Source organism: Coccinella septempunctata, chromosome 4, assembly GCF_907165205.1.
Source record: "Coccinella septempunctata chromosome 4, icCocSept1.1, whole genome shotgun sequence".
Lineage (NCBI taxonomy): Eukaryota > Metazoa > Arthropoda > Insecta > Coleoptera > Coccinellidae > Coccinella > Coccinella septempunctata.
Genome location: NC_058192.1, coordinates 29,245,876 through 29,269,073, shown reverse-complemented (window position 1 = coordinate 29,269,073; position 23,198 = coordinate 29,245,876). Strand labels below are relative to the sequence as shown.

The following is a 23,198-nucleotide window of genomic DNA, read 5'->3' as shown; positions in this document are numbered from 1 at the left end:
CTGTTTAAACTTCCCAATTTGGTGAGTTTAGATCTGCATTCAAATACCTGTGCCGAGTTGCATTTGTCTGCCGCGAGAGATTTGATCGCAGCTTGACTATCCGTAAGGATTTTTATCGATCTGCCCGCCCAGCCACTGTCAAGTAAATGGCCTGCGCACAGATCAATGGCGAAGATTTCTGCCTGAAAAGCTGTCGCCGACTTTCCCAGACTAGCACTGAGTTTGGTCAGCGGTCTACGGCTGTAGACTCCGGCTCCAGATCCCTGGCTGGTTCTGGAGCCATCAGTAAACCAGCAAGGTCCTTGTAAATAGACATCCTTGTGATGGAGCCATTCGTCTCTGCTTGGAATCAGAGAAACGAATGTTCCCTCGGTGCTGGTTCTTGTGATTATTTGATCAGTTCTCATGCCCATCACCTCGTCAGCCTCCAGTTGGGCCGACAGACGACTGGGCACGAAAGTGAGTTTGTCAGGCTCGTTTACGGTGAGGTGGTGGAGCCTGTGGGTTGCTAGTCTTGCCTCTCCCTGGACAAAAATGTGAAGGGGAGGGAGGTCTAATAGCATCTCCATGGACGAAGTTGGAGTAGAGCGGAATGCCCCCGAAATCATGAGGCAAGCCGTTCTTTGGAGTTTGGTAAGTTTGTTTTGGGTTAGAACGCGTTCAGTGCAGGACCACCAGGCGAATGGGAATGTAAGTATTAACTGGTAACATGTGACTCGGTCTTTCATTGATTTTTATTTTCAGAGCTACGAAGTGGATAAAATTGTCAGGGCGTAAAGGCCTGCAAACACTATACTGACCACACCATGTGCTAGTCGATTGAGAAGTTTATCCACGTGAATTGTTGTATGCAGGAAGCATCCCTTACATGAAGGGCTCATTTAGGGGAAATTATGACTTTAACACGTCCATTCAAAGATTCTCAATTGCCTTCAATATATTCAGAAATGCAAAAGTTTCATGCAAAGATTATAGAGTAGAAAGATGGGAAACGAGGCGACTAAAGCGATTTGAGCGACATCTGTGTGTCACGCGTGTTATTAAAACGCTAGGACTGGTTAAAATATTAATTTGAGTGCCATTTGCAGAAATATATGACATTTTTTAAGATTTCAGACGTCAATTTTGATCAAAGAGGTTTTGAATGTTTTGACTAAGATGTCTAAAAACATGGTGTATGCACTCGTCAATTTTTGAATGGAATGACATTAGACTAAATCGAAAATAAGAGATTCGTTTCGTGGCGGCGCCACCATGTTCTATCCTTGTTCTATGAAAGAAAATCTAATGATACTCTCTCGCTTTATTTTGTTCAGCGTTGATATCGAACACAGATTACAGTCATCTCTGTGTTCCTGATCCATCAAAGAATCCAAAAAAAAATGAACCGGACTATTTTATCAGCTGTTAACGAATATTTGTGATTAACACTTGAATTTTCGTTCTAAAAACGAATCTCCAGATATTTCAACACTATCGAAGGATTCGCAGGAGTACTTACTATTTTTCTTCAAGATAATTTCTGTTTGACTGTTTGACAATAAAACACAGTTGTTTGGCGAAATATTCAATATAATTTTTACTATACTTGTGAAGAATATTTGAAGAACAGACTCGAACAGATTAACGTATTTCTGTTTCTTAATTCATGCTCACAATTCACTTTACGTATTTTCAATACAGTTTCATTGATTGAATATGGCTGAAGTTGTCATAACTGTTAGCAGTGTTAGCTCTATCCGTCCCGAATGTTCATCTGATTTGGCTCTGCCTCAACTTGCAACAACAAAGAGTGATAGTCCAACAACACCGAATTCTTAGCTGTAGTTCTTGATTGTCCATACAGAAAACTGAACGACATGTTCAATAAATGAATGTTGTACGACCTTTCTCGAAAGTAATACATTTTCACACACCAATAATGGATTATAAATACAGCACATTCGCAAGTCGAACGAATGCATTCAAATCATTTTCAAATATCAATTGACAACTGTCAATCATTGAACTTTCTTTAGTTCAATGCTGTCAATTCATAGACATAGAGACATGGACTGAGCAATGCCAGCATGAAATTGGCTATTTATTAGAAAGAGAGAAAAGCTCGTCGGGACATACCTTTCTCTTTTTTGTTCACATAGAGGTGAGTGTAGCCAATCAAAATTCTAGAAAAAGACAACTGCATTCCCGACGTGTTTTTCTCTCTGTCACTTTTTTTGACCGTATTTCATGCATAGATATAAAGGGAAGGCACAGTCCATATCTCTATGTCTATGTGTCAATTCCTAAACAGCGCTACCTACAGTGGGAAAAACGAAACTTATCTCTTATTTTCGAAACGGGAATAACAAAATCTAATCAGTGCATATGTTACGGGCAATGTAAATAATTGGGCATTGTTCATAATGCCCGGGCAATTTAAAAAGTGCCCAAATGGATATGACAAAATGATAAATTATGTTCCAAATATTACAGTGCCCGGTCATTATGTATAATGCTGAAAGTCAAGTGGGCAATTTAAAAATAATTTTTATTCATATTTCTTATAAAAAAACAAATTTTTACATACCTAACTGACAAAGTAACAAAAAATAACAAATTTCACATGGTGACAAACAAACCGGTGGCGATGAAATAAGTAGGTACAAACAAAACTTAAGTCCAAATAAAAATAATGTATTAGATATGTACGTACTTATAAATTTATATTTACACAAAATGTCAATATGTAGCAATACCTACATAGAGGGTGTATTTATTAGAGCATCTTCTACTTTGGTGGCATTTGGAGTTACATAACTTTTTTTTACGACACTTGCACTTACCGGATTTGCAGCTACCTTTACAGCCACATCGACTATAGCTTTGGCCCTCTTTCTTGGATGACAATCTTGCATATTCTCATAGTGAAATCTCTGTCTGTGGAATATCTTCGCCATATATAAACTTCTCATTACAAATTGTAAATTGGTTCCGGGCATAAAGTTGATTTAGAATTCCGTGTTTCGTGCCGTAGGTCCTCCTCATCATGATGACTTGGACCTGGTAGCTTCGCTACGCTGTGGTTTATTTTGCAGTAGACCTTCGTCTACAGACTGTAAATTGATCTGATCTTCTACTTAAATTTCTGAGTCCTCTTCACAATTTATATTATGCAGAACGTCTGTGGTTAAAAAACTTTTTATACCAACTTTTAACTTTGTCCCAAACATGGCCTTGTACGGAGTTACAGTTGATGCCATTAAGATGAGCCACGGCCCTCTTAACCCTTAAAAGGGCTGTGGATGAGCTCTGTTCTTCATTAGCTGACACTTAATCAAAGTGCCCAAAGAAATAATAGTGGTATTTATAATGACCGGGCAATGTGAGAAATTATCGTAAAGTAATTCGAATTTATCAAATTGCCCAATTTTAATGGTCATTATTCATAATAACCAAGCATTATGAATACTGACCTAAATAATTACATTGCCCGTAACACATGTACCATATTTTTAGACATCTTAGTTTTGACTCTCAAACGCTTTTTGTTTATCTGGCTCGTTCTAGTTGCCGATTTTTGGAGTTTTTTGCCTTATTTCTTGGTGAAAACTTCAAAATATTGTTCGAAAATTATTGAATGGTGAAGAACGGTGGATAAAATAATAAAATGTATTTTACGTGATTAAGTTTTTCACTCAACTAAGGAAAATGGAAGCGTAAGTATTAAAAGTCGTAACATGTGAATCGGTCATTCATTGATTCTTATTTTCAGTGCTCCGAAGTGGATAAAATTCTCAGGGCTTGAAGACAATTACTTCAGCAAACACTACTACACCATGTGCAATGAACATTTTACTGCAGGTCAATTGAGAACTGTTCATCGACGTAAATTGTTGTATGCAGAAAGCATCCCTTGCATAAACGGCCTATTAAGTGAATATGATGATCTTTATAGGTCCATTCAATGATTCTCAATTGCTACACTTTCAATATATTCAGAAATGCAGAGGTTTTATTGATTTCCATTTGGGAACCAAGTGACTGTCAAATTGTTGTTTAGAAAGTCAAAGTTTTATGAAACCTGCTGTGAGTGTTCTGTTCATTCATTAATCAATTTGTATATTGTGTCATGAAGAGACCATATCATAGGAAATCATAAAAAAAGCACCAAGAAACTATACTGACATACAGGTCTTGCATATGTCTGCAATATTTGTATATTTTACAAATTCAACTAAGTTCATTAATTCAGAACAACCTATTGTACAGAAACAACACCTTCGACGTATAGCAGATCACCATATACTTTATAGTGTCCTAGGAAAAGCTTCATTTATTGCCCACTATTTCAATTTCTGTAAATTTTTTATGAATTGCAAATAAACATATAGCACAACCAACAGCGTTTTTCGTTGATATCAATTGATTCCAAACAATGTTTAGATGAAAACTAACATCCTGATCACAAAGCAAAACCATACTTTTGTTTTGTCGCTCAGGATGTTTGTTTTCTGATAGAAACAAAGTCAATATTGGAATGCAATACGAGAAATAGAATTCGAATTTCGCGCCCCTCAATCAAAAAACAGAAAACTGTTATCAAAAAGTATTCCTGTATTGACAGTGCGTTTTTAGCGCCATCTCATTGTCACGCGTGTTTTCACTGGCCAAAATGTAGTCGGTTTTTAGTACTAGCGATATGAGGGCGTTTCCTATCTTTCTACTCTATAATCTTTGGTTTTATGGATTTCGATTTGGAAATCGGGTGACTGTCAAATTGTTGTTTGGAAAGTCAAAGTTTTATGAAACCTTCTGTGAGTGTTCATTCGTCAATCAATTTGTATATTGTGTCATAAAGAGACCATACCGTGAAGAAATCATGAAAAAGCATGAAGAAATTTTACTGACGGGGTTGAATAGAGGTCTCGTATACCTCTGTAAGGTTTTTTTCAATTGTGGTTCTGAAAATTTTGTAAATAATATATAAGTATCGGAAATTTGTATCCCATGACGGTAAATTGAATATTGGTTCATATCAATTTCTGATATAAATTGTAAAAATTCAACTCAGTTTATTAATTCGAAACTTTTTCACAGAAAAAACACCTTTCACGTAATTATAGCAGATAACCATGTACTCTTGTATCCTAGTCAAAGCTCTATTCGTGGTCCATAATTTCAAATTTTTGTAAATTTTTTATAGATTGCAAATAAAGATTTATCACATCCAACAGCCATTGAACTAAAGAAAGTTAGTTCAATGTTGAAAGTTAGTTCAATGCCAACAGCGTATTTCAGTGATACCAATCGATTCCAAACAATGTTCAGATAAAAACTAACATCCTGGTCACAAAACAAAACCATCCTTTCGTTTTGTCGCTCAGGATGTTTGTTTTCTGGTCTCAACAAGGTCAATATTGAAATTGAATACAAGGAATAGAATTCGAATTTCGCCCCCCTCAATTATAAAAGAGAAAACTGTTACTAAACAGTTTTTCTGTAATGATAATACGTTTTCAGCGCCATCTCATTGTCAAATGTGTTTTCACTGGCCAAAATGTAGTCGGTTTTTAGTACTAGCGATATGAGGGCGTTTCCTATCTTTCTACTCTATAATCTTTGGCCTTTTGTTTATCAAGCTCGTTCTAGTTGGTGATTATGGAAATTTTTGTCTAATTTCTTGGTGAAAACCTCAAAATATCGTTCGAAAATCATTGTATGGTGAACAACTGTGGACATTGAACTAAAGAAAGTTAGTTCAATGACTGTGGATCAAATAAAACGAATTTTACTAAGGAAAACGGAAATATAAGTATTGAAACTAGTAACATGTGACTCTGTCATTCATTGATTTTTATTTTCAGTGCTACGAAGTGGATAAAATTTTCAGGGCGTAAAGGCCTGCAATCCTGCAAACACTACCGACTACATCATGTGCAATGAATATTTTACTTCAATTCAATTGAGAACGGTTCAACCACGTAAATTGTTGTATGCAGGAAGCATTCCTTGCATGATGGGCCCATTTGAGGGAAATAATGACTTTTATACGTACATTCAAAGATTCTCAATATTTCTTCAATATTTTCCGAAATGCAAAAGTTTTATTGATTTCGATTTGGGAATCGGGTGATTGTCAAATCGTCGTTTGGAAAATCGAAGTCGTAGATAAACTAATCCCTCTAGATGGCCAACGTATGGTCCGTTGAACTAGAGCAAAGAGTAGAAAGATAGGAAACGCCCTCATATCGCTAGTACTAAAAACCGACTACATTTTGGCCAGTGAAAACACATTTGACAATGAGATGGCGCTGAAAACGTATTATCAATACAGAAAAACTGTTTAATAACAGTTTTCTGTTTTATAATTGAGGGGCGCGAAATTCGAATTATATTCCTTGTATTGAATTTCAATATTGACCTTGTTGAAACTAGAAAACAAACATCCTGAGCCTGTTTTTTTTTGTGACCAGGATGTTAGTTTTCATCTGAAAATTGTTTGGAATCGATTGGTGTCAATGAAATACGCTGTTGGATGTGATAAATTTTTATTTGCAATCTATAAAAAATTTACAAAAATTTGAAATTATTTTCTATGAGAACGTTTTGAATTAAGAAACTGAGTTGAATTTGTACAATTTTTATCAAAAATTGATATAAACCAATATTCAATTTACAGTCGTAGTATACACATTTCCGTTAATTACATATTATTCACAACATTTTCAAAATCACAATTGAAAAAAACCATACAGAGGTATACAAGACCTGTATTCAAGCCCGTCAGTTTAATTTCTTCATGCTTTTTTATGATTTCCTCATAGTATGGTCTCTTTATGACACAATATACAAATTTATTGACGAATGAAAAAAACACTCACAGAAGGTTTCATAAAATTTTGACTTTCCAAACGACAATTTGACAGTCACCCGATTCCCAAATCGAAATCCATAAAAGTTTTGCATTTCTGAATATATTGAAGGCAATTGAGAATCTTTGGATGGAGGTATAAAAGTCATAATTTCCATAAATCAATTTCATAAATGAGCACTTCATGTGAGGGATGCTTCCTCCATGCAACAATTTACGTGGATGAACAGTTCTCAATCGACTTGCAGTAAAATGTTGCACATGGTGTAGTCAGTAGTGCTTGCAGGCCTTTACGCCCTGAAAATTGTATCCACTTCGTAGCACTGAAAATAAAAATCAATGAATGACCGAGTCACATGTTACCAGTTAATACTTACATTTCCATTTTCCTTAGTAAAATTCGTTTTATTTGATCCACAGTTCTTCACCATACAATAATTTTCGATCGATATTCTGAGGTTTTCGCCAAGAAATTAGACAAAAACTTCAATAATCAGCAACTAGAACGGACTCGAAAAACAAAAGGCGATACGCGGTTGTCTATAGATACGAGAATCAAAACATTCAAAACCTGTTCGATCAAAATGGCCATATATAACTCTGACATCTCGCAAAATTTCATATGTCCTTCGAATTAAAATTTTAACCAGTCTTAAAAACACATTTGAAACACAGATGACGCTCACATCACTTTAGTCGCTTCATTTCCTATCTTTCTACTCTATAATCTTTGCTCTAGAGTTCAATGGTATATACACATTTGGTAACCGAAAGTTACAGAGCGGTTACTCTGGTGATAGATATTGATAGGAATTGTCAGGAATTCGGCATATTACCATTGAACTCTATGGGAACCCAATGGCATATACGGACCGCCCACTTACTAACCAGAAGAAACCAAAGTGTATATACGGACCACAACCCTGGTGTATGGTCCGTATTTACCAGAGATATATCTCTGGTATATACACAATTTGTCTATGGTCAAAGTTTTTATGCAAAGATTATATACATACTCTATAATCTTTGGATTCAAAAAGTTATAAAAATGGCGGTAAGTTAGGAAATCAAGGTTATGCCTTCGAAATCTAACTCTAAGTTCAGATTAAATGTCTGCATTCGTCCCCCTGAAGACTAAGAAACTTTTTTTTGAAACATTTATTTCAGTAGATCTTAAAAAATGGGTCATCCTATATAATGATAATACCTAGTGTATAAACGTAGTTGTCCGAATACACGAATGATTTTGCAGTCAAAATTTCACATTTTTCTTAATGGATGCACTAATTCAACTTTGATAAACGTTGTTCTTGGAATAAACGAAACATTCCTCTTCAACAGAAAGGAAGATCGGAAATGTGACCTAATATAAATAGAGTGGCTGTGGTCCGTATATACACTTTGGTTTCTTCTGGTTAGTGAGTGGGCGGTCCGTAAATGCCGAATTCCGGACAATTCGGTTCAATATCTGTCACCAGAGTAACCGCTCTGGTAACTTTCGGTTACCAAATGTGTATATACGGACCATACGCAAAATAGGCCTCTGTTGATGCCAATTGCTGTGAAATTGGAGAGTATTGCAGCCCTGCATTTGAATTTAAAAATCAAGAGAGTGGTCAAAATAGCTTCGAAATGGAAAGTATTGAATGTTTCTCCAGAATCTTCGAGCAGAAAAATCTGTCGGAGTATCAGGAAAATGTTGTATAAAGACTACGTTCGGCCAGTAAACACCGGTACAGAGCGAGTAGAAGTAGAGTTTTATCACAGATCAGCTAGGGCTAATGGAGCCTGTACAAATTAACAAATTGGCAATTTTTGAATGAACGAATGACAAATGTCAACCACAAAAATCATGGGAAAAATTTGAATTTGAATACCATTTGTTCGAAAATGTATATGAATAGATAATTCTTAGTGTGGATTAAACGGAAATTCTACAGTTTTATGAATAATTTGTTTATAAGTTGTTTTTTATGGTTTGTCTCGTTTCATAACCCTACTTCTACACAAACTCCTTTCGCGCCCCACCTTCAGAGCTGGGGCTCATAGAGTTGATTCCGAAAACTCTACTCCGTCTAGAACGAACGACAACTATTGACACTTTGTTCTGAAACTGCGTGCCCGAACGACTGGGAACAAAAAGTACTGATAGAGTCTACTGTCCGAACGCACCTATTATATTTCCGGCTACGGGCCTGTTCCGATATTGCTGGTTTTACTGGCCAGCAATCGAATAACAATAGAACTCGAACGACTGGGCCAATAGGCATCGTCTCTGAAATACTGACAGTACTGTTCAGGAATATCGGAACAGACGGTACATAGCGTATGGTACGTATATGGAGGGTACCCTCCATAGGTACGTATAGACCATATTAGTGAGGTTACAATCACTCAATGGGCGGGAGATCCATATTCAAATTTTTTTACATAGGAATCGACTTTAAGATGGAATATCTCCATAAAGAATATCGCTAGCTAGAAGTATATGTTAATATAAAGACATGCAAAATTGGGTGCCGCAATTATTAGAGAGGTTGTTTCCAAGTAGGGGAGACCGGGGTTGGTTGTGCCAATTTTAAAGTATAATTATTTGTACATCTCGATAATAAAACTCAAGGCTCTCAAACGCATATTTATTTAGTTTAAACATATATCTGTAAAAAAAAATAGAAACGAACTAATTGAAAGCAATACAAACATGGCTACTGAGAATAAAAAAAAAAACTCTAAATGTCACAACTTGCCCCGACATGGGGCTGGTTGTGACGCTTATGGGGTTGGTTGTGACGCCCCTACATATCGTCATCGGAATTGCAGTGAATGCATACAAAATATGGACTTTTATCCGGGCATTTTTCATGAGCCCATCTAGAGCAACTGGTGCACTGCAGCCATTTTACTTTAGGTCGAGAGATGGAAAAAGGTTCGTGGTTCGTGACAGAAAGTTTCCTCTTCATCTTCCGAACTGCTATTAGCTTAAATGGTCTTAGCTTTAGCTTTACCTGTACCCTTGTATATATTTCTCTTGACACCGGTTTCCTTTGTTTTTTCTTTTGTTCTTTCAAATTTTTCATCTTTTGTTTTTCTTCTAATTCCTTCTTATTTGGAGTATCTGTACATATGACTGATCTACCAGGTTTTCGCCATTTTATTTTAGCTAGACGTTTTCCAGCCTTTGGTGTTGGTCTCAAATATTCTGGAGAAAAATATGTTGTGATGCCAGAAGGTCCTGGTGAATTTTCAAGTTCTAAGTCTGGAAAGGAAAGGGAATATGTCTTAGATGGTGAATTTTTGGGGGTGCTTGGGGCCTCCATGTGGTTGGTTTTACTATTGGGCTGTGTTTTTGGAATGTCACAACCAACCCCAAAGCACATTTCTGCTTTGTTCTCTTATTTCCAACTTTATTTCAATGAATGGCCAAATAATTTTATATATGTGAGAAAGAGCATACCTGAATTAGTATTTTAACGCCACAATACTTTTTTCAGCTGTTACATTAGTCACTTCACACAAGAATATTTGACGTCACTTTTATTTCCTAAGGCACCTCGAAAATACATAAATCATCCAAACACACGCGGTACGTTAGCGATCAAAGCCACCGTCAGGCGCAATACGTAATAGCTTTGCTGGCTCTATTGGAATAATCGCGACGCTACTGATATCTATTAATTGAGCGCAAAAGCCTCTGTCACAACCAGCCCCCGTCACAACCAACCCCGGTCTCCCCTACATTTTACATCACAAAATACTTTATGTCCTAAAATGACATGCTACGCTTGCGCGTTAGAATGATGTCAGCTTCAGAGGTTAGAAACGAAATGAAGCTACGACAAACTTCCATGGATCTTGCTGACCAATTTTATATTGATCCATTATTAAAAAAATATACCATTTTATTACGAAATTTTGTTTTCAACTTGTTAAGAAAGGATCATAGAACACATTTCAACAGAAATAAATCTTAAGAAATTCGCTAAAATATTCAAAAACAGGCGAGAAGTACGCGGCATTTTTAGTCCCATAAGAAATGCATAGGGAATTCAGGGACCAGATCCACGGATGAATCGCGATTCAAATTTCCCGCCTAACCTCACTAATATGGTCTATATACACATTTGGCGTATGGTCCGTATATACACATTTGGTAACCGAAAGTTACCAGAGCGGTTACTCTGGTGACTGATATTGAATCAAGCGTCCGTATATACACATTTGGTAACCGAAAGTTACCAGAGCGGTTACTCTGGTGACAGATATTGAACCGAATTGTCAGGAATTCGACATATACGGACCGCCCACTTACTAACCAGAAGAAACCAAAGTGTATATACGGACCACAGCCCAAATTGTCAGGAATTCGACATATACGGACCGCCCACTTACTAACCAGAAGTAACCAAAGTGCATATACGGACCACAGCCCTAGTAACCGAAAGTTACTTCATTCAGTTCACCTCGAGACGTTGAAGCAGGTAGATGTGTTGAATGATACCAGTGCGATACGTCATCTCTCGTGTTGTAAAAGAGAAAGTGGAAGAGAAAGTCGAAGTGAAAGTGTACGCTAGCGAAGCTACGGAATTTTTGATTCCGTCTACGAAACTTCCGAAGTTTTTTTTTTGTAAGTTCTATAAGTGTATGTGTTATAGAGCGGAAATTCGTTCAAATTCAGTGTATTCAGTGTCGAGTCCAGATCCATTGATCGATGGTTCCACGGATATCACTGGTGAGTCGATTTATTTTTCTTATAGTATAGAAAATATATTACTTAGCCACATAGCTTAGTAGTAACATATTAGTGAGTATTTCCAATATTCATTATTACACAGAAATAACTCATATAGTTCAATACGTACAAAAAGCCATGTTGGAGGTCACAGACAATGAGAGCTCCTACATGGAAGCTACGGACACCGAAGAATTAATCGATAGAGAAGCAGAGGAGTTTATAAGGCTCAAAGAAGAGAATGAGCAATTGAAGGCTCAAATAAATAAATTGACTGAAACCGTAGCTCAGTTGGTCGGGGAGATACGCCTCTTGAGAGAGGAAGTTAATAAGAATAAAGCGCCTCAATCCCCTAGGTTTGCGGAAATTGCAAAACACATTACGGCACAGAAATCCCCCACATTTGCAGAAATTGCAAAGCCGGTAGCGGTCCCCAAAAATTCCTCCAAACAGGAAGTAGCTCCAGAACCGGAAAAGAAGAAAAATTTTGCAACTCAAGTTGCAAAAACCCAGAACGCGCCACCCACAAAACGCGCGCGTAAAGAAAGTGCATCTTCAGACGAAGAGACCGCAAAAAAAGCAACGGACATAACTAAAAAAGGTAAAATTCCACCCATCACGACGATAGGTACAGCCTCAGCTCAACAGAAAACCACACCAGTGGAGGAGAGGAAAGAAAAAATCCCCCCAGTCACCCTGAGAGGTACGTCAGAATGGACGTCAATTTCCAACGCGTTAATGCGAAACGGAATTAAATATAGCAGAGCGACAACTGTGAAGGACGGAATTAGGGTCGTTCCACAAACCGCGGAAGACCACAGAAGGATGACGGACTTCCTTCATAAAATAAATAGGGAGTTTTGAGGTCATAAGAATGACCTTAAATATAACTAAGAGGCCGATGCCCTTATTGCTGGTTAAAACCCAGAATAAGGGTATCTTCGAGGTGAGAAGGCTCTACAACATGAACTGTGGTTGTTGAACCTAAGAGAAGGACGACCGGGCCTGGACAATGTTATCGCTGTCAGCGATATGGACATGCTCAAAGTAAGTGCACTTTTCCATAGAGGTGCGTGAAATGGTCTGGTAATCACAGCTCCAAGGAGTGTACGCTTACCAGGGAGAACGAGGAGCGAAATGCCTGTTGTGTTCTCTGTGGAGAGCAAGGACATCCAGCCAGCTACAAGGGATGTAGCGAATGGAAATTGGTCACTAAAAAGACCAAGAGATCGCCAAGATCGAACTAGACCAGCTCGAGGCCAACACAAAATACACCGAAGCCATCCCAAAACTCTTCGGAAGTGAAGAAACCCCAGGAAACTGCAACCAAAGTGGTCAAAGAGACGAAGAATCCAGAGAAAAAGACGCAAAAGGAAAAAACCGTCAAAAAAGCCGAAACCAGGAAAGGAATTTCTGGAATCACTGAGGAACTGGATAAGTTCACGAAAAACCTCCTCAGCACGATGATGCAGAATCTGGAGAAAGAGATTGAGAAGAAGATGCAGCAAATTATTAAGAATATTTAATGGCTGATACGACGATAAAGAACAATCTCTTAATCGTCTCTTGGAACGTCGAAGGATTGAGAGCCCGCAGACCAGAATTCGAAGAACTGATTGAAGGGAAGAGACCGGATGTCATAGCTCTCCAAGAAATAAGACTTAACCCCAACGTTCGGATAGCATTTCCCAATTACGATATCTACAGAAATGATAGACCTAACAGCACAGGTGGCGTTGCCATACTGGCTAGAAGGAATATGACCAAATATTCAATGGTCAAGAAGTAGAAGCAATATCGATTATTGTGAATACCAAGGACAAGTGAAGATTATTTCGACTTATAAATCACCGGATACGGACATGCTGGAAGAGGATCTGAAAATGCTACTAGAAGGAAGACACCCTAAGATCATAATTGGTGATCTTAACTGCAAATCGCGGGAATGCAATAGTAGAGTGGAAAATACCAACGGGAGAAGACTGAAGATTTATGCTGAAAAACTTAATGCAGTTGTGATAGGACCTGATATACCGACCTACATACCAAAAGTAAATGGACTACCCGATGTACTGGACATTGTCGTAATGAAAGACATCACAATTCCGAAACATTCACATGGAGATACGCCAAGATATATAAAGGAACTTAAGAACAGAAGACTCAGAAAAATTTACAGAACAACAAAAAGAGAAGAAGACAAGAAGAAACTGAATAAGCATAGCCAGATATTGAAAAATGCTTTAACAGAACTGCGTAATAACAGATGGCACCAGAGATTAAGGGAACTGAATACAATAGATCACTCGGCTTGGAAAATGCAAAAACGCTTACGACGGGAACGGACAGTTATACCTCCACTTCATGGAGCAAACGGAATGGTATATACGAGACATGAAAAAGCCGAAGCACTTGCCGGCTCAATTGAGAGAGAAGCCAGAATAAATTACAGAAATGGTGATGACAATGAAGATCTAGAAGAAGAAGAGGACCGAATACTACCCAAAGAGATGGAAATCTGCAGAAATTATAGTTTTCAACAAGCCTGGAAAGAAGAAGTGGAGGCAAACGAAGAACTGATGATGGAACCACCGGAAACCGCAATCATTCCAAAACCGGCTTCACCAACAGAAATCAAAGAGATCATAATGAAATTGAAAAACAGGAAAGCGCCGGGAGATGATAGGATAACGAATTATATGTTGAAGAAATTGCCTAGAAAAGGAATAGCAGCCTTGACGAATATAACAAACGGAGTGATGAGGACCGAATACTACCCAAAGAGATGGAAATCTGCAGAAGTGATAGTTTTCAACAAGCCTGGAAAGGAACGGAAATTTCCTCAAAATTATAGACCAATCAGCCTACTATCAGCACTAGGAAAAATCGTCGAGAGGGTTATCGCTAAAAGGCTGAATGAGGAAACAGAAATGTTGAAGATAATTCCACCCGAACAATTTGGATTTCGACGAGAACATTCGACTGAACTCCAATTACTACGGCTCATAGAATACGTCACCGAAGGAATACAGACCAAACAGGCCACAGGATTAGTTCTAATGGATATCGAGAGAGCTTTTGATAGAGTATGGCACGAAGGCCTAATCTACAAGATGAAAAAAGCAGGATATTCGACCAAGTTATGCAAGATTATAAGGAACTATCTGAGGAATAGAAACTTTTATGTGAAAATAGATGGAGCAACTTCTCAAACCAGATAATTGGAAGCGGGAGTGCCTCAAGGATCGGTACTTGGACGTAATATACGTCTATGATATCCCGAAGAATGCTAGAAATATGCTCACCTTGTACGCAGACGACACAGGAATAGCGTTCAGACATCGACGCCCAGAGATCATACACCGGAGACTGCAGGAAGCCATAGATGAATTACTCAAATGGTGCATCAAATGGAAAATCCAAATCAATGGAAGAAAGACTCAAGCAATATTACTGCAAAAGAGAAGATTGAGGATGGAAGAAAACCTTGAAGTTGATGGAGAAGAGGTTGAATGGAAAAATGAAGCAACATACCTAGGAGTGACGCTTGACAGAGGACTTACATGGAAAAACCACATCAAATGTGCAGTTGATAAAACCATAGCCGTCTTTAAGACGGCTATAGACGTCTATAGACAGCTGTGATAAAACAAAAGCCGCAATGAGTAAACTTTATCCACTCATAGGCAGAAGAAGTCATATGAATAAGAACATCAAGTTGACGATGATTAAAACAATTGCGCGACCACAACTCACATATGGATCGGCGGCATGGGGCTTCACAGCCAAGACCCACATCAAGAAAATACAGGCCACTGAGAATAAACTCCTTAGAACGGCGATGGACGTACCCTGGTTTGTTAGGAACAAACAAATCTACAAGGACTTGGAATGGGAACCAGTTACAGAATTTATGAAGAGAAAGGCGGAAAGGATATTCAACAAAGCCAAACAACATCCAAATGAGGAACTACGAAGATTAATCGACTATGATCCAACAGAAGAAGCTAGAAGGTCAAAAACCTACCACCGAAGACCGAGAGATCAGTTAAGGATTTCAAGTAACCGAAGAAGAGCTTAACCTATAAAAGCTATAGGCAGCATACAAATATCAACACGACTATGATCGTGTGAGAGTCCAGAAACCATAAGAGTCAACTGGTTAATCGGCAAAATGCCCGGAACCTATGAAGAAGCAGTTGAGGGTTTTTAGTGGGTCTCGAGCTCAGAGAGTGAGAATCCCCACACTGTTCCCCCTCAGGAGAGGGTGTGTTCGTCTGTTTTGCAGATTTTCCCCCTGCTACACCAAAAAAAAAAAACCGAAAGTTACCAGAGCGGTTACTCTGGTGACAGATATTCAACTGAATTGTCAGGAATTCGACATTTACGGACCGCCCACTTACTAACCAGACGAAACCAAAGTGTATATAGGGACCATACGCCAAAATGTATATACGGATCATAGCCTTTATTAGGTCTATGGTATCGACATTGAACTCTATAGCGTATGGTCCGTATACATAGACATAGAGACATGGACTGAGCAATGCCAGCATGAAATTGGCTATTTATTAGAAAGAGAGAAAAGCTCGTCGGGATATACCTTTCTCTTTTTTGCTCACATAGAGTTGAGTGTAGACCAATCAAAATTCTAGAAAAAGACAACTGCATTCCCGACGTGTTTTTCTCTCTGTCACTTTTTTTGACCGTATTTCATGCATAGATATAAAGGGAAGGCACAGTCCATGTCTCTATGTCTATGTCCGTATATACACATTTGATAACCGAAAGTTACCAGAGAGGTTACTCTGGTGACCGATATTGAACCGAATTGTCCAGAATTCGATATATACGGACCGCCCACTAACCAGAAGAAACCATAGAGAAAGGGAAAGAGACTCTTGTCTCTGCCACAGCCATAGAGAGTTCAACTCATTGAGTTCAACTCTGTAATCTGTGGAGTTCAATGGGTATCGACGATACATAACCATAGATAAACACTAATACATAACATAGAGAAAGTCTCTGTCTCTCTGTCTCTGATACATAACCTAACTTTATAATCTTTGCTTAGAGGTTGGAGGAAAGACAACTGTCAATTTTCGACTTGGGAAGTTAAGAACAAAGTCCACTCAAACTGTAGGCATAGTCCGTTTGATAAATAATTCCGTAGCGGTAGAAATTCTCACCAATTTTGGGTTTCTTTTCTTTGTGAATTTATACATAGGATAAGAAATTAAAATGTTCAGGTTATTTGGTACATTGAGAAATATCTCGCAACGGAATATGAATTGTTCCACAGCAGGTAAAGATATTTCGTTAACAAATATTTTTATTTGTATGTACATGCTTAATTAATAGAGTGCTCTATCGTTGATATTCGTTTTTCATCACCAACGTTTTTTAGTTCGGAGAATGTCCATCCACGAATATAAAAATTCGAGACTGAAAATTGTTGATAATATAGGAGTAATTATTATGGACCAGCAAGGATCAAAGGTAAGTTTTAATTTATATGGAAAACTGTCCAATTTCTCTGCTAGTGAAAATTGCTAACCCTGTATAACTTGATTTATGCAGCATTCCTGAAGCTTAAAATTAGAACCGAATGATTAAACACTAATAAAATACATGTATCTTCCACTTCTTAGGACCAAATGCTGCATAAACATAGAAATGATTTCACACACATCCTGTTCTGTTTAAGTATTATTTTCCTGGTGTTCATCTCCTGCCGATCTGATGATTATTTTCAAATCATTCAATTCAAAGTCTTCCTTTCGAAGAATGATTTATTCTGACCCATTGGAAATTTTAATTCTAAACTCAATGCTCGTGTATAATACTTAATGAGGTTTCAAAAGATGTCCTGATATTTTATATTATTATAAATAATATTCATATATTATAATATGATATATATATTCACTCAACAATTTACTTCAAAAGAAGAAGAAATGTCATTGAACACAAACCGACGTCTGTGATTTGACATTGTTGATGTGTGTAATCTAACGGTTGTTCATTCTCTGTGATCCTTTTCGAATTCGAAGTAGACTTGCAAAAAAGTTTTATGTGCATGTGATGACAGTTAAACTTTCTGAGACTCCAAATTTAAGAGTCAGTTATTATTAACCTGAATAATAATTCTTCCATCGTCAAAACATTTTCAAAAATGGAGGTGAAAACAATTGTCGCCGGTCAAACGATTAATATTAACCGAAGTGATGGAAGGGTTCATCCAGCTGTAGTTGTATCAATCAATCAAGAAAGCAATTTCGTAAGAGTGGAATGGTTTGAAGACGGGGAAACAAAGGGAAAAGATTTGGACTTTCGTGTTGCTTCCATGCTTAACCCTACTTTAAAATTCAATAATACTGCCTTGCCAGAATCACCTAAAAAAATAGTTAACGAAACAAACAACTTACCACGTAAGAATATTCCAGTTAATAACAGAAGGACAAATATAGGACGAAAGCGAATAACTCCAGTCCATGAGTTGGAAACTCCTGAAATCATTCCAAAATTGACTACATCAAGATCGCAACTTAAAGACCCACAGTATCATAATTCGTTTTCTCAGGAATTATCTAAAATCGACAAAGCCAAAACTGAGAAACGCAATAAGAAATCATTAGCACCAAAAGATATAAATACAGGAGTTAGGAGAACACAGAATAACCTAAATAAGAAACTAGCTGCTATGGTTGCTGAAGAAAGAGCCAAATTAGTTTTCAGCCCATTAGCAACTGATGATGTGGTGGAGGACCATTTAATTACTGTTTGTGTTAGAAAACGTCCATTGAATAAGTTTGAAATGAACAAAAATGAGGTTGATATAATTTCAGTACCCAAAAAGAATAATTTGATAGTTCATGAGCCAAAAACTAAAGTAGATTTGACAAGATATATTGATAATCACAACTTTAAATTTGATTATGCATTTGATGAAAATTGTAACAATTCTGTTGTGTATAAATACACTGCACAACCTTTAGTGAAAACAATTTTTGAAGGTGGCTTTGCTACATGTTTCGCATATGGTCAGACTGGTTCTGGAAAAACATATACAATGAGTGGTGACGTTGCAGGTGCTGATCTAGGAATTTATGCCTTGGCTATTTCTGATGTCTTCAAATTAATCAGTTCACCCAGATATAAGCATTTGAATTTGATTGTTTCTTGCAGTTTCTTCGAGATATATTCTGGAAAGGTACTTGATCTTTTAAATTCAAAATCTACCTTAAAAATCCTAGAAGATGGAAAGCAGCAAGTTCAAGTTGTAGGACTTAAAGAAAAACATGTCATAAGTACCAACGACGTGATGAATTTAATCAGTAAAGGTGATATTTTGCGTACATCTGGTCAGACTTCTGCTAATGCCAATTCATCCCGCTCTCATGCTGTTTTCCAAATTTACCTTAGGAAAAATGGATCAGTATATGGTAAATTATCTTTAATTGATTTAGCAGGAAATGAAAGGGGTGCAGATACGTTTTCATCAGATAGACAGACACGACTCGAAGGCGGAGAAATCAATAAGTCACTTTTAGCTTTAAAAGAATGTATTAGGGCACTAGGCAGAAAAGGGGCACATCTTCCTTTCAGAGTGAGCAAACTCACCCAAGTCCTGCGTGATTCATTTGTGGGAAACAATTCTAGAACTTGCATGATAGCAATGGTTTCTCCTGGCGTTGGATCATGCGAAAATACTTTGAACACATTACGTTATGCAGACCGTGTGAAAGAGCTAGGCTCTGGTGATCAAAGTAATGAATCAACAGCGGCTAACAGTAAAATGGATATTCCAACAAATCTACCCTGTATAGCAGATGATGATGAAGATATAGAGCTGAGATATACGAATGAACTACAAAATTCTGAAGACAAACTGGTTGATAATCATCGAAACATGTTAGTTAAACTTACTGAAATAGAAAAACAGGGACAAAATTTATTGAAAATGACAAATGGCTATGCTTTCGATAAGACATCTTATGTTAATAAATTCGAACAGTTGATAGATGACACAATCTCCCAGTTATTAGTCACCAAAGATTACATTGATGATTTTAAAACAAAACTGTCTCAATGCTAATTTGTTTAATTGAATTAAAAATTTTTATTCTGTAATATTTATTAGTATCATTCTTTCCTTTCAAAGTGTTTTTGTTCTACTGTTTAAAGTTTTTATGGAAAATTCCTGCTCCAATTGACTAGATTTTTCATGTTTGCAATAAATTTGAAAATTTTATACTTCATTTTTTCTAACCCTATTGAATTTGTGAATTATTGGGGAGAGAGAGAGAGAGAGAAAAGCGTGTTCTAATAGGTGCTCTCTTACTGGTGCTTCATGCACCGGTACAGCTAGGGTCATCTGGCCCTAGAACTGTTCCAAAATAAAACCTTTATTATAGTGTGTTCACGGGCTTCAAGCACTCGTCGTGCACCAGCCTTTGGTTTAGTGCAAGAGGGGTCGGGTGAAGGTGAAGCGACCTACAGTGACTATATGCCCCCCATTGTATATTCGCTGAGAAGCGAGCTGCTCGGCTGCTTCACCCACACACGGTGTAGCTAGATGCACCGGAGCAGCCCAAGAGTTGTTCAAAAAGTCAAAAATAAAGCAGTAATTGGCTCAAACGAGCAGAGTGGAACAATATTTTACAACAAAAAAAAAGGCTCAACATATATACAGAATATCCGCCAACAAGGTGAAAAGTCCGAAGATAATTCCAGCCTGTACAGGGTGGGCAAATTTCAATGTTTTAGCACTACAGCTTTTGAACCAGAGGAGATAGACAAAATCTGATACCCCATTCTCGTTCTCTTTTTCTGAGAAACTAACGAGAGTAGTAGTCATTTTTGGCCACCTTCTTTTGTTTTCGAGTTATAAGCGAAAATTGGAAAAATGGCGATTTCGAAATGAATTTATATCTCCGCTAATACTGATGATAGAGCTCTGAAACTAAAACATTATACAGGCACTTTTTTGAGTAGAATCCAGTGGCGTGCTTGCCTTTTTAGCAGGACTTTTTAATTACGAAGCTATGACCCAAAGTTATGTTTTTTTACATGGAAACACTAGATTTCTGTGCAATTTTTTGAAAGCTTAATTTTTACTGTTTTCAAAAATATATAACATCATATGGTTTGCATCAATATAAATAAAAAAAAATGGTCAAAAACCTTTTTTTCTCAATATTTCTATGGTTTCAACTTTTGACGAGCACAGAAAAATAGATCTTCCTATAATAAGAGCAGTCTCCTTCCCGCAATGTCATTCTTTCTATGCTTTTTACCAATTTTCATAAAATTTGAATCTTGGAGAAATTGAGTAAGAAGCATAGAAATGAAAGGACTAATAGAAGGAGACTGTGGTAATAATAAGATGCTACATTTTTCTATTCTCAACGGAAGTTGAAACCATAGAAATATTGAGAAAAAAGGTTTTTGACCATTTTCTATTATTTATATTGATGCAAACCACATGATGTTATATATTTTTGAAATCAGTAAAAATTAAGCTTTCAAAAAATTGCACAGAAAACTAGTGTTCCCATTTAAAAAAAACATAACTTTGGATCATAGCTTCGTAATTAAAAATCCTGCTAAAAAGGCAAGCACGCCACTGGATTCTACTCAAAAAAGTGCCTGTATAATGTTTTAGTTTCAGAGGTCTATCATCAGTATTAGCGGAGATATAAATTTATTTCGAAATCGCCATTTTTCCAATTTTCGCTTATAACTCAAAAACAAAAAAAAGGTGGCCAAAAATGACTACTACTCTTGTTAGTTTCTCAGAAAAAGAGGACGAGAATGGGGTATCAGATTTTGTCTATCTCCTCTGGTTCAAAAGCTGTAGTGCTAAAACATCGAAATTTGCCCACCCTGTACAACCTTACCGCTAAGTAATCTTATTTGTCCAAAATTAATCAAGCGATCAGAAATTAATTTCTTATTTGTATAATATGAATAAGGAAAAAAGTTTCTGGCGACAATATTTTAGGGGTAGCTTTTTCTTCCCCTTGCAATTATAGGAGAATTTAAAACAGAATAGATCATAGGATTTCCACAAAAATGAGTTTTAAAACGACGATTTATATTTCGCCATCTTCAGGTGGGTGAAGGTACACTGTTTACCTATAGATATTCGCACTCGGACTTGATTTTTTTGTTACATTGAAGGTCATTAAATTTGTTTTTTCGAGGTTAAATGAAAGTAGATTTTGGTCAAGTTATGCCTAGTATTGTCTCTCAGAATGACCGCAGCATCATCTGCGTAACAATACACACCACTCTCCCTCAACAGTGACATTTTGTCTATTCTATGATCCAGTTCTGACCCTGCGGCACACCACACCCATTTCCATTGAATTATTCTTTGTATCACGTGTGTTACATAGGACCTAAACAGATCATTTGCAACTTCTCTAATTCCGACATCATAGTCTGCAGAAGGATATGGTGCGCTACAGTGTCAAATGCCTTGCCAAAGTCGAGAAATTTCTCTCCAGCATTCAGGTCCCTCTGCCCTCATAATATTCTCAGTCCCCTCACACAATATGTCATCGTTATCTTTTCCCTCTCTAAACCTGTATTGATGACACAATATTATTTTCTCTAGGATAGGAATACTACACATGGGGTCCCAAGTTCGAGTTCGTCTATTAGACGTTTCTGGAGAACTGGACATATTTGAAATCTGAAAATTGGGATTATGATATTGTTCGACATACTCTTGAAGTCTGAGCAGTTACACAGGGAATGCAAATAAATTATTTTCTGTTTATGTATTCGTTTCGGATATTATAGAGTATTTAGACTTTCTGTTTCGGCCAAGAAGGAAGGTTTCGGCTTAGTTTCGTTTTCGGCTACAATCCAACAGAAACTACAGCCATAATCGAATTCGAGAAGTTTCGCGTTTCGAACGGAAATGTTCGGTGTAGCTGCGCTGCTAAGAGTCATTCTTCGCGTATGCGCTCATGGTAATTGTCCTCGCTGGATGATATCGTATCATGTGCGTAATTGGTCTTTTCGCAGCGAACTTTGGAGTAGTCTGTACTGATTGATAGTGTTTGCTGTTTGTTGTTAAATATCGTAACAACTATTACGAGTGATTACAAATAACAACAATACAATTACAATACAACGAAATGGGTAAATCTTATTTTGCCATTGATTTTATTCGCATCATGTATATGACATAAAATGGACAATATCATTTACGTTTTTTCGTCAAATAACGTTAAATAAAGATCTCAACATTTTTTTTATTCGGCCTTCTGATTTCATTTTAGTTCATTTACAAGAGGGTCATAAAAAAGAGCAAAATTTAGAAAATATTCTCTTTTTTCTCTTTTTCTTGAGAATATTTTTGTGTCAAGCACTCAAAAATATTAAGAGAAAACTATACTAACTGATAAAAAGAAACTGCTAACATACAAAAGGAGCTGTTTGAAGTTTAATTTTTTTTTTTGGTAATACATAATTACTGTAATCCATAAGTGACATTCCTCTTTTCTCGATTCATTTATTTGAAAAAAACATGTTCTAACATGTTAGAACACTATCATGATTTTTCTTCGCAGAATCCAACGGAATCATAAAAAAATAGGG

At 37.0% G+C, this 23,198-nt stretch overlaps 2 protein-coding genes across 2 annotated transcripts in view; both read left to right on the top strand.

The window, feature by feature from the left end:
* The first annotated feature begins 16,647 nt into the window (after positions 1-16,647).
* LOC123312294 (trifunctional enzyme subunit alpha, mitochondrial) overlaps positions 16,648-23,198 on the top strand; it is a 46,663-nt gene continuing 40,112 nt past the window's right edge. The window contains exons 1-2 of the mRNA XM_044896655.1: positions 16,648-16,887; positions 16,990-17,081. Of these exons, the coding sequence (XP_044752590.1) occupies positions 16,824-16,887; positions 16,990-17,081 (156 nt within the window). The 5' untranslated portion in view covers positions 16,648-16,823. The remainder of the gene's footprint in view (positions 16,888-16,989; positions 17,082-23,198) is intronic.
* LOC123312295 (kinesin-like protein KIF2A) lies at positions 17,601-19,836 on the top strand. The gene has a single exon (XM_044896656.1). The coding sequence runs from the start codon at positions 17,758-17,760 to the stop codon at positions 19,678-19,680; it is 1,923 nt and encodes a 640-aa protein (XP_044752591.1). The 5' UTR covers positions 17,601-17,757; the 3' UTR covers positions 19,681-19,836.